This window comes from Hypomesus nipponensis, chromosome 19 (genome assembly GCF_054491055.1).
Source record: "Hypomesus nipponensis isolate SF chromosome 19, ASM5449105v1, whole genome shotgun sequence".
Lineage (NCBI taxonomy): Eukaryota > Metazoa > Chordata > Actinopteri > Osmeriformes > Osmeridae > Hypomesus > Hypomesus nipponensis.
The window spans coordinates 12517851-12530450 of record NC_140379.1 but is presented as its reverse complement, the minus strand read 5'-3'; the positions used below and the strand labels follow the sequence as shown (position 1 = coordinate 12530450).

Here is a 12600-nt window from a genome sequence, read left to right as displayed (position 1 = left end):
AAATGATAAATGTACTGCAAGTGTTAGGAGCTTAGACCCCATGGGGAATTATTGATCAAAGGGCGTTCTTAGCGGAGGGAGTAAGTAGTGAAACATTATCGACTATGCCCGAGTGCAGGGATCGGTCTTGCCTGACTGAACTTGTGCTAAGCTTCATATGGATGGACATGTCCCCTATGACCTCAGCCACTGCACAAGCTACCATTGAGAAATGACACCAGATCTTCAGCATGTTGACAACACCTGGGAAAGTGATCACAGATAACAACACAGATCACAGATGTTTCAGAGCAATACATTTGTGAAACCGAATACATAATGTTAAGTCTTTTCATCCTTCAACAAAAGGAGTAGTATAATCCGCAGTCCAGATTTTCAAGAAAGGAATGGGAAAAATCTAAGGGGACACCATAAAAGCCGAATTGTCAAGATTCTTGTTCTGCCATCGCATCACTCCTCATGCTACCACAGCACATTATACATGTATATATATATATATATATATATATATATACACATGTATGTATGTATATATATATATATATATATATATATATATATATATATATATATATATATATAAACATATATATATATATATATATATATAACATATATATACACAGTATATATCAGGTGAAAAAACGGCCTGATATAATGTGTATCCCATCTGTAACTAATATGGTAGACAGGTGAACAAAGCGGTTGGTTGAAAAGCCGTATTAAACTAAATTAAAACACAAATCACGTTATAGGGCAGGGAAGGACGGGTTAGCAAAGACGGGGCATCCAGACCACACCCGCAGAGAATGGACAGATGGAGTAGCCTAGATTAAAGGAAAACATTTTGTTCATAAACCTCCATATGATGTCGAGTCACATATCAGTCGGCCTGTAGCTAAGGTGCATGGCAATATGGGACTTTGGAAAACACTGTCGATTAATCCAATACTAAACGACGCAATAAACTATTCACACATCGCCTTGTAATGTAACAGACAAATAAACATATAAATGAGTCCTTGTTATTATGGAAAACCTTGTCGAGTCTTCCACGTCGCTGTTTGTTCCTTTTAAGAGTTGAATTAGAAGTGCAGCAGTTAAACTCCGCTTTTTTGAGTGCACGCGCTTCCGCGGCCAGGGGATACAAGTCTTTCACGACACCTGTCTCATTTTCAGCGCAATATGATTCACAATTGAAAATGAGTACAGCACCAGGCTGAGATATGTTGCTCTGCTGGTATGTATAATCAAACTTTTCTCAGTTCAAATGAATTATAATAAAGTAATGCTAGTGAGCTTTTCGGACAGCTCTGAAGCCTGACCGTGGAAGCCTGTGCCACTATTATGCGTTGGTTGTATCTGGGCACAGTCACCGCTTTCACCGGAGATAAGACCGCTGGTATTTTCTAACTTCTGTCGGAGCGCAAGCGTCGAACCATGCATTGGCCGGCGAATGAAACGTTCATCTGGTCGGGACCATTGGACACGAACCGGACGATAGATGCCAACGAGAATCAAGGTGGCCCCGAGGTTGTCATTGTTCCAGTGGTTTTCGGGTGTATATTTTTCCTTGGAATTGTTGGCAACACGCTGGTCATGATTGTAATAGGAAAAATCAAGTCAAGGCGCTCAAGAAGTACTACAAATATTTTCATCCTGAATCTCAGCATTGCTGACCTGAGTTTTCTACTTTTTTGTGTCCCGTTTCAGGCAACTATTTACTCCCTGCCAGAATGGATATTTGGAGCCTTTTTGTGTAAATCTGTGCACTATTTTGTGACGGTGAGCATGCTTGTTAGCATCTTCACGCTCGTGGCAATGTCAGTGGACAGATATATCGCCGTGGTGCACTCTAAAAAGTCTCCTTGCATTCGCAACAAGAGAAATGCTTTGATAGGGGTTTGTGCTATTTGGTCGCTGTCATTCATTTTCGCAGTGCCAGTCGCTCAACACCAAATACTGACTAACCACCCGGATGCACCAAACAGTTCTTTTTGTTGGGAAATCTGGGTTGCCGGTGTTTCCAAACACACATACAAATTGACAATATTAGTAATAGGTTACCTATTACCTTTGGTTTTAATAATATGCAGCTATGCAAAGGTAAGACAACATTTCATGTTCACATTCAAATCACAATCTCTCTTTTAGGAGATAATTTTATCTCACATACAGTACAAAATACAACCTATTTTGATGTTTGGGGAAATTGTATTGTGCTCTACCCCTTGTTCAATTTCTTGCCCATGAATCTAATCGAAAATCTGGGATTGTTAATCTGTAACTGAAAGTGTGTTGCATCAAACTCTCAGTGAAGCTAATGTTTATGTACACCTATTATAATTGTGCTATAGGACCTTGTAGGCATACTATACTGAATAGCACTAGTGACCTCGGCTCTCAAACACAGACATACTCCTGACTATTGACTCTAAATGAGATGATAGCTACTCCTAGTGCATCTATAGCTGTCAGCATTTGCACTGGCATGTGCTGTGTAGTGATCTATTATTATAATAATATAAAAGATTGCCATGAAAATATGTGTGCTTCTTTTAGGTGTTGTTCCATCTGCATAACAAGATGAAGAATATGTCGAAGAAATCAGAACAATCAAAACGAAAGGTATGAGGTTATTTAGAATTGTTAAAAATCACTATGGAGGAAAGTATGCTGTTTAAATAGACTTCACTTAAAATGAGGTTTAAATTGACCTCATCCAGTTGCTGTAATCGTGATTTCTCTGAAACCACCTGTGGTCATAGTTTGTATTGCTGTTTTACTAGTAAAAATAAATATGTTATCATTCAGTAGCTACAGTATTTGACTAATATTGATAGTCAATATTCAATTGGCACTTTGTTTATATGAGGACTTAATATTGCATCATAGATGCAATGTTGTATGTTCCTTGGCTTGGATAATGACGCTGTACTTTACAGACTGTTATGGTAGGATGAGGGTCCAAAGTTTCTTTCACAAATGCTGTCTGTAAAAGGTTCAAAGTTACTTTTGCAATTACTGTCTGTGTGCAGTACAGTGTAAATGAAGAGATTATGGTACATCCAACTTAGCGTTTGATGGAGAATCAGAATGATCAATGAAAAACAAACCATTTGGCTAGACATACTGTAGTATTATTATAAGCATATGAAAATATTCAGTACTGTGCAATTTAATGCAAACATTGCCCCTGATGACAGAGGGCTGTAGTGATAGTTCACCAAATCTAAACGGAATATAGTCCGAACCTGCTATGCTACATTGTTATGATATTTCTGTCAACATAATACATCCTGTGATAATTTGGCCTTAATTGCAATATTTTTTCAGCAGCAACTCTGGTTCTTACCACTGTTGCTCTCTCCCATCAGCCGAGCAGTGGTCTCCCCTAACTAAATGTCTTTTAATAGACCGACTGCACTGTTACTAATGGCTACAGAGTACCTTGTTTGCTGTTGAGGAGAAAAACATAGCAAGAATGGAGAAATCATGTTTTTGTGAGAGTAAAACACAGATAACACGTTCCCTTACTACCGGCGCGCTGACACGGGTAGCAAGGACAGCAATGAGGGCAGTGAGATTAAATGAGTCCCAAATGTGGGGGGAGGACCTGCTTTCACATGTAGGATGGGATAGCACAGATCAGTATCTATGGCAACCCACCTTTGACCTTAAAGCTGTTTATCTGCTGTTGTTTAAGTTCACGCAAAGGATAATGATTTTACATTTAGTCATTTGGCGACTTACAGTAAGTACAGGGCCATTCTCCCCGAGGCAAGTAGGATGAAGTACCTTGCCCAAGGACACAACGTCATTTTGCATGGCCAAGAATCGAACCGGCAACCTTCTGATTAACATCCCGATCCCCTAACCGCTCAGCCATCTGTCTTCACATTTTATCTACAGATGGACTTGTGAGAAGCCAGTATTAACTATAGAAATATGAGAGCAGACATCTTACGTCACCACTTCACAGTGCCAGTGCAGAAGCACATTCTACTTTGCTTTAGTGACGCCTACTTCTGTTTATGGGAGGAAAAGCATGCAGATTAGATTGCCCCGTTATAGAGACATTGATCTATAAATAATAAACAGAGTTTCTAGAAAACCCACCTAAATAAGACTATACCAAGGAGTTGCTGCTGAATATGAAAACCAATTGAACCCTAGATACTTTATTGGTCATTACCTTGAATGACGCTGTTAACTCCTCAAGGTGAAAACCATAAAGGTGTAATTATTGACTATGGTGTTGCTATTAACTGGAACAAGACACATTGGCAGTGTCTACTACCGCGCACTTTACGAAGTACACTGCAATACAATGCACTGCAAAACAGTGCACTTACATATTCAGTGAACTCAGTCACTGATAAGTGCTGTCTCAAATGGAGCACTTACATTAAACACTTGGCAGAAGTGACAGACGCAAATCTCCTCGCGAAACCTGCCAAAATGAACACGCTTCTCCACCCCAAGTGGAAAAAGCTGCCAAAAGGGCTCCTCCTCTTCCGCTACGTACCCAAGATGGCGCCCGCTTAGGGCGAGTATTGTCCATCGTTGTACACTGTTTTTTTTTACCGTTTGCAGTGCGCCATCCGGGTACTTTCAGTGCACTGAATTCTGCTGGTTTTGTGAGTGAAGCGCCCGAAGCACTGAAAGTCATTGCTCGAAGTGCACAAGTGCGCGGTAGTAGACACAAGCATTATTCATGAAACCATGATTTTGCCTGCAAATTTTCTGCAGATGTTTGCTAAAGTATCTATGTGAACTGTCAGTGACAGAAAATAATATGCAGCAGAAAACACCAGGAAAGCAGCAGGTATTAAATGAGAATATGGCCAGCTCCATTACTCTTACATTAGAAATTGAATTGACTGTCTTTCATTATTTATTCAGATGTCTGGTTACGTATGACATGCAAAACGTTTTCATTTTCCTTTCATTTGTAAATTACAATTTTATTTTATGTCTCCCACTTTGACAACATTCAAAAATTGTATTTGCCTATTTGATTTCATGGGAACCTTTGCTCACTTGTACACCATAAATGTTCTGTAATTTCAATGCAATTCATTGTGAAAAAATAAGTAAGGTCTATAAGGAGTTGATTCTAAAAGGGGAACATTTCAAAGTCAAAGAGATTAGACAAAACTCTTCAACTGATGTGAAATTAAGTATAAAGACAACTTTATTGTTGAAATTGTACAAAAACAGTTTGCCCAAAGCAAGGGCAGGTTTTTCAGAGGAAATCACTTGCATTTTAATGGTCTTGGTGAAATATATTCAAATTGGAATGGAAAAGGAAATGCACTCTAATTAATAGATAGTTAGTCAACTCCTTTAGCATTCAGTTTTGAATGGCTTTGTAATGTAAATATTGCTGGCTGGCATTTTTAGATTGCACTTTAAAACACTTCATGAAGCCCTTTGTCCTGTCTTAGCAATTGATTCCTGTCAAATAGCAAGTTGAAATCCTATATTAAGGTTGAAGGCACATAACCATAGGCCAGTAAAAGGCTTTGTGATTCAAAGTTCAAATAAAAGCCTGATTAACCTTTCACACTGTAGAGTTCCTTCACCATTTGCCATTCTCATTATAATTATTTTAATTACTATACTTATCATCTTGAGTTGTCTTCGTAAGCAAGGTGGTAACCCAACTGGCATAGTCAGTGTGAATGACAATATGAAAATGTTCACACTTAGTACTGCCTTTATCTTATCTGAAATAATCATTGATCATATATTGTCACAGAATAAGGCTATTTGTTCTTTTAGTTTTGAAAGTAAGGTTATTTTCTAGGCCTACAATGTGGCAATAACCTGTAGATTACTCCAATTATTGCCAATTAAACTACATTTTGTGTCTTGCACTTTTGATGGACGTGATGCATTCTTAATGAGGTGCAAAAGTTGGTGCTATCAAGGCTGTGACGCAGCCTGACTCTGAGCTTTGTCAACAAACGAGGGAAACGGACGAGGGATGACCAAAATAATAATGATTTATTATAACACTAAGTTAACGAATAGCCAAAGTCAATATCCAAGTGAAAACAGCCGTCTGCGGCCGGGAAGGGCTCTCCCCCGAACTGGCAGAGTAGTCTTGATATAACCAGACCGGACACAGGTGTGGCTCATCAGGCCTGATGAGCCATCACTCCAACAGGACACCTGAAAGACAACCAGCAATAAAGAGAGAAGACACCTAGTGGAGTGGATGGTCATCACACCCCCACCCATAAAAAAAACGTTCCCACCTGGAACCGCCAACCTTAGTCAACCCCGCCACCTAGTAACTCCGGTTCCCAGAGAGACACTTTTGGAAAGCAGAGAGACACAGACAGAGCAGGTAAAACAAAGACAAAATTAATACAGAACTTAAGAGCAAGGTGCTCTCGACAAGGCATCTGCCACAATATTTTCAGAGCCCTCAATGTAACGGATGTCTAAACAGTAGGCTTGCAAAAGCAAAAGCCAACGCATCAACCTGCGGTTTGGACAAAGCACCGAGTGTAAAAAGGTGATTGGGTTGTGGTCTGTGTAGACCACTAGAGGAACACTGGAATCTACGTAGACTTGTAAACACTAACTAAACAGTGTAAACACTGTTTAAACAGTGTGTATAAATGTCATATATTGATGTACTATTGTTGCCTACCTTCAGTATCGAAAGGGGTTAACTCTCCTCTATACTTTCAGTCCTGTCTACCAGCAATTCAAATGGCACAGTACAGAGTTTAAACCTGCTCTTTACTGAGGCTTTAAGAGGGAGGGGGGAGCCCCACTGTTCTGAGAACCATGGAACAGACACACACACCAGTACTGTCCAATGTTTGGATTGGCCTTAGCTAAGAATAGGAATCAACCACAGAGGCATTCCTTCTGTTCTTCTTTCAGTCATGCACCCGTGAGGGCATGATGCAGTAACTGTCCTGGTTTGAGTAGCATCTCATTTAGAGTCAGTAGTCATTATTGTTCATCATTGTGGCTAGAAGTTGAGCTGATGGTCACAAAGGTGATCAAACATTGTGACCAATTCAACAGATAAAAATGATTGTTCTTTCAAAGAGAACTGAGGACTTAACTGTTGTTGTTGTCAGAAACATGCAACAAAAGTTAAAAGTGTAAGTCAAAACATCTGGTGCCTTAGATAAAGCACTTACTAATTACACTCATTTAACTCCTCTACCTCATATCCACAAACCCTGACTCAAGCTGTTTAAGCATCAGTGATAATCCTACCATCATTTTGCCATCTGCCCTCAGGAAATACTGTCCCCATATGCTGGGGTATATTCTGTGTCTTCGCATTTCAGCGTCTCCAGAGGGAAATCTACAGAGAGGGAAAGTGTAAATGAGCACCTTGTATGAGATCATGGTATTCAATGTTGGTATAATCTCATCAGACACACAAGAGTGGACCCCTTCTCTAAACAGTTAGTAGGCCTAGATTTCTCTCGTAAGAGGTATAGTGTCATGGTTTATTTCATGACATAACATTGGCAGACATGACAGAAAGTGTGTGTATGTCTGTGTGTGTGTCTTTGTACAATATGATTCACAAGCAGATCTGTTTATACATAGTTGTAGCTAATGATGTGTGTGAGCACCTAACACACAAACATCAGGCTGTCAAGGAGAAGGCTTTCTGTCACAACACAAAGTAGCAGTCATATTTATTACATGCTGCTTTAAGTCTTCCTCTCTCAATGATATATGAGTGTAAAAATAACTTCACCAGAGCATAAGGACAGACTTTTACATTGAAAACACTGTACTGTACTGTGGATATATTGATGATCAGCATTTATTTCGGATTTTTGTAGTCACCTCACATTTTAATAATTTTATAATTTGGATAAAAGCTGGATAAGAGCGTCCGCTAACTGACTAAATGTAAATAATTTATAACAAGATTACTTTCAATGCTGATTATATACCAGTGATGGGGTGTAAAGGCACAGGCAAAACTGTGCTTTTCAAAAATATCTTCCTCATCTTTAAAAGTCCTTAATAGAATATTATCTCAGCCCTTTATTCTCACTTTACAAATACTGTTGTATTTGTTTGTGGTGGAAAAAAAGCTTGCCAACTGGATGTTGTTTGGAGAAAAAGATGAGAGGGCTCCATCTCGTTGCAAACATTGTTCAACACGCCACCCCTTCCTGCAGCACAATTAAGGACAGAACAAGGATATTTGTTCCCTTTACATAGACCCAACAGAGTGCTTGGTGCATTGTGCCAGGAGGAGGAAATTACAATAATTACAACAGTTAGTCTGAGGGAAAGGTAATTACACAGATGAATCCTTTGTGTGTGTAAAGTACTGAATGTAGTTTGTGTGTACAGTACAGTGAGTATGCAAGTGCCCCTGCCTCACCTTGTCCAGACTAGATTAGCTTGTTTAGAGCTGAGAGGGTGAAGGTGACTGGCACTGTGTTTATGGAAGTCTCCATTAGTTGTTGGTACTTATTGGTCCTGGTACTGGAAGAGTGTTTTGGAGTTGAATGTGTGAACTGAGTATGAAGGAAACCAATATAGCTGGTGTTGTTTAGACAATCACTAGCAAATAAATCTGTCACATAGAAATCCATACAGTCAAACATTATCTCAGTTTCACAGTTCCTTTTTAATAGTGCATTGGCCCAGACTGTTTATCCATCAGTAATATTATGAAACTTGGTTTACAGCAAAATGTCTGTCCTGTTCAATGGGAGGACCCTGATTTATAGGCCACAATTTGTGGTTATCAACGCAATTTTATATTATTTTGAATTTTACCCAAAGATAAATAGTAGTTATTGAAGTAATACTCAAGCGATCAATGATATCTCTCTAATCTCTGTACTGTGCAATGCAGATCATATTGTTGCATCAGTAATCTTGCCTGTATGAATTCTAATGAAACCTTTACATCAGCTGCTAACATCACAATTGAGTCATCAAGTGTTTAGAACAATTGTCACAAAGGCCATAATACTGTATCACACAAAATAGAAATGCATCTGTTCCCTTTCTTTATTGCAGACTGGATTAAGAATTTGAGGACATTTCAATTTAGATAAAGAATGTCATAAGAACTAATTGCTCAATAAAACATTTACATTTAGTAGACGCTCTTATCCAGAGCGACTTACAGTAAGTACAGGGACATTCCCCCCGAGGCAAGTAGGGTGAAGTGCCTTGCCCAAAGACACAACGTCATATGGCACAGCGATATCCGATCCGGCAACCTTTTAATTACTAGCCCGATTCCCTCACCGCTCAACCATCTGACATCTGAAATATGATGTCACATTTGAGTGAAATGTGTACTGGAACAATGTTCATGCTGAAAACAGCCTGATATTACTGCCTGATGTTGGGGATATTTGCGTTTTTGAAAGACTTAATCTCTCAGCATTCCTCCTCACTGTTATGTTTAGAAATCATTCTACACACTTAAATTGCTTCAATTGACCTCTTTCAGTATTCACATTTTTTTTATTGAAGCCGTCACATTTTAAGGGGTTTATGTAAATCTAGGTTTGTCCATTCTTAATGGAAACCCTTTTTTCCCACTCAAAGCCTTTATTGGCACACATACTCTAAGTAAGGAATGTTTCAATACCTAGTTGTGAAGTGAGCCATCAATTCCTTTGACAACAGAGCACATCCATTCTCCCCCAGTTTATTTACTTACGCCAAGCATCACCTAGCAACAGTCAACAAGACCCAATGTCACAGAGACTTATTTGTAGCTAAATTATCACAAATATTACAGATTACATACAAATAATGAAGAAACAATCTTCTCAAGGATAAATTATTGATGACATTTCTTTTGTTGTTTCAACTAATTTATGCATTTTCTGCATGTGTTATTTTAAACTAATAGGTACATGGATTAAACTGTAAAACCACATAGTACAGTCACTACCAGGCTTTCTTCCTTATAATTTTACCACTGACATGAGGTGCATGTAGTTAATAACATACTGTACTTCCCTAACTTTATCTTTCTTCTACCCTGTCCTCCAGACTGCTCAGACGGTCCTGCTTGTGGTGACAGCCTTTTTGATTTGTTGGATGCCTCACCATATAATTGCTATGTGGGTGGAGTTTGGCGTGTTCCCCTTGAACGACGCCTCATTCGCCTTCCGCATCGTCTCTCACTGCCTGGCTTACGGAAACTCTTGTGTTAACCCTATCCTCTACGCCTTCCTGTCTGAGAACTTCCGGAAGGCCTGTCGTCAAGTCTTCACCTGCCATTTTATCTACCCCCCTCCCCCTGTGGAGAAGGTGGTACGCATTCGCATGGAGAACTTCTCTACCACCCACTCCATCATCAACATGTGAGCACGTGTAGTAGACAAAGTAGAATATTTGAAATTGTGATCTTTAAATCAAGTATTGTGTCAGTATAATGGCATATACATTTGTATAAATAATATACAATATGATGTATTTATATAGATTATTTCAGACACTGAATATCTGTCAGTAGCAAATATATAGATACTGATTTATTAAACTAATGTGTTTAGTAAATGTTGTGTAAATTTCTGTGATAAAACTTTGCTGAAATTTGAAAGGTTGAAACCTTGTTTCTGTAACCCTGTTGTCAACACTTCGCTCGTAGAAGTCTTCCGCATGAAAACAAAGGTTCTTTGCCCATGGACAAAACAAGATATGGAGTTGTACCACTGACATTGTCCTCCTGTGCATCTTCCTGGCTCCAAGACAAGTACATACTAAGAGCGAGATCATACAAACTTCAAAAGACTGACAAAGGGATTTTTTAGTTTTTTATGTAAACCAGGTTCACTGCTTTGTCTGGGTGCATCCTCACTGAAAACAAACTTGTCGCTGCCAAGCAGAAGCATAATTCTAGATTTTCTATACTGTCTTGTCCAGCCCCCTGGTAATCCTTTACAAACACCTTGTTTCTGTCATAATTGGCTCGAAATTCTCCTAATGACTTTCTCTCTTAATGACTGTTTTCATGTTGACGTTTCAAAATATGATCAAATAATGTACAGTATACAGTGTATGTGTATAAAAAAAACGGCTTAAATTCTTGTGAATCTTGTAGTGTTCGGATTCTAATGTGACAAGCCAAGACTTTCCAATGAGAATCACTGATGTTTACATTTTGCCACTGCTTGTTGTTGTGGATTGTTGAACTGAACTGTTTGTCAATGTTTACTGCTTATTTATTTCATGTTTATAGAACTTGCTTGTGCAGAAGATTGCTGTTTGGTCTGTTTTATTCAATCTGTGCCACTCACTCTACCACATATCTGTGTGTTTGAAATATGGACAGAATTTGGGGGATATATTTCAGGTTGCCTATACAGACAAATGGTACCCGTCAAGCAAAGGGACATTGGCAAAGTTTGAAATATATATTTGGCATGTTGGAGTGACTTCATTCATGTAAGCAATTGCAAGTAGGAAATATTCCTCCGTTCCTTTTTTAATATTCACTAAAAACGTGTGGTTGTGGACCACCAATCATTAACTAAAATTTGAGAACAATATTTAAAAATGTTACTTATGTTTTTTACTGTAAGACTTTATATAATGTGGCATTGTGGACTTTAATAGAGGTTATTTTATAAAAACTGTTGGTAAAAACCCAAAAAGAGACTAGCTACAATACATTGTGCTGACAACTGCAGACCTATTTGAGTATCAAAACTATAGTTGGTGCAAAGCCTTGGCCTTCAAGAAACTGAGGTTTAACCAAGTATCTTTTGTTGGCCTAAAAATAAGACTACATTTTAACATTCAATGTTAATATTCATATAGTATTCAAGTGGGCCTGGTTTCCTTAGAAGCAGCCCTGCAGGATAATGGAAGGATTTTCGTTGCGTTGCAGCACCAACTATGACCCTGATAGGCTTTTTGTTGTTGTTGGAAGCTCTTTGGTGTAAATGCCTTTCAGAACTTCAGAAATACTTTTCTGAAATGAAAAATGATATTGGAAAACAGAGTTGATGTCTCAAGAAAAACTACATGATAGTGACAGTTCATCTGCTGTTAGTTCAAGTGGAGTGTTTGAGTCAATGAAAAATGTGTTGTTTTGTCTAACTCAAGTGTGACACTTGTTGGTTGTTTCATCAGCTAGTGAAAAATAATATTATAATCATTTAGCAGATGCTTTTATCCAAAGTTATGTAGAGTACAGAGGGGTATTTTAACCTATGGCCACTTGATCTAAAGCCAAGTGCTCTAACCACTGAGCTACACCCTTACATGTTTCATTTCAGTTTGATGTTGGTTTCAGATGTGACTGATATTTGGTGCATTTCTCGTTACAATACAATCTATATCTTCTCAGCTTTGAATCTTGTTTTTTGATTAAAACATATTTGTATGAGAAAAAATGGAAGAAACCTTGGGTGTAGCAATTCAGTGAATTCAGTCCTCCTCCAGAGACACTAATCACCCAGATGTTGTCCATGTGTGATTACCAATTCAATTCAACTTTATTTTGCCATGTATACAGATACTAGGAATTTGATTTGGTATTCTCCATGCAGGCTATAGCATCACAAATAGAACAACAAGACAAACAGAAAAACAATACAAGGACAGATATTACCA

General features: G+C 38.5%; 1 protein-coding gene across 1 annotated transcript; it reads left to right on the top strand.

Moving 5' to 3' along the window:
• Positions 1–1192: 1192 nt before the first annotated feature.
• Positions 1193–11844, top strand: galr1b (galanin receptor 1b). The gene is made up of 3 exons (XM_084682263.1): positions 1193–2106; positions 2563–2628; positions 10030–11844. Exons 1-3 carry the CDS (start codon positions 1441–1443, stop codon positions 10345–10347), a joined length of 1050 nt encoding a protein of 349 aa, XP_084538389.1. The 5' UTR covers positions 1193–1440; the 3' UTR covers positions 10348–11844.
• Positions 11845–12600: the final 756 nt, after the last annotated feature.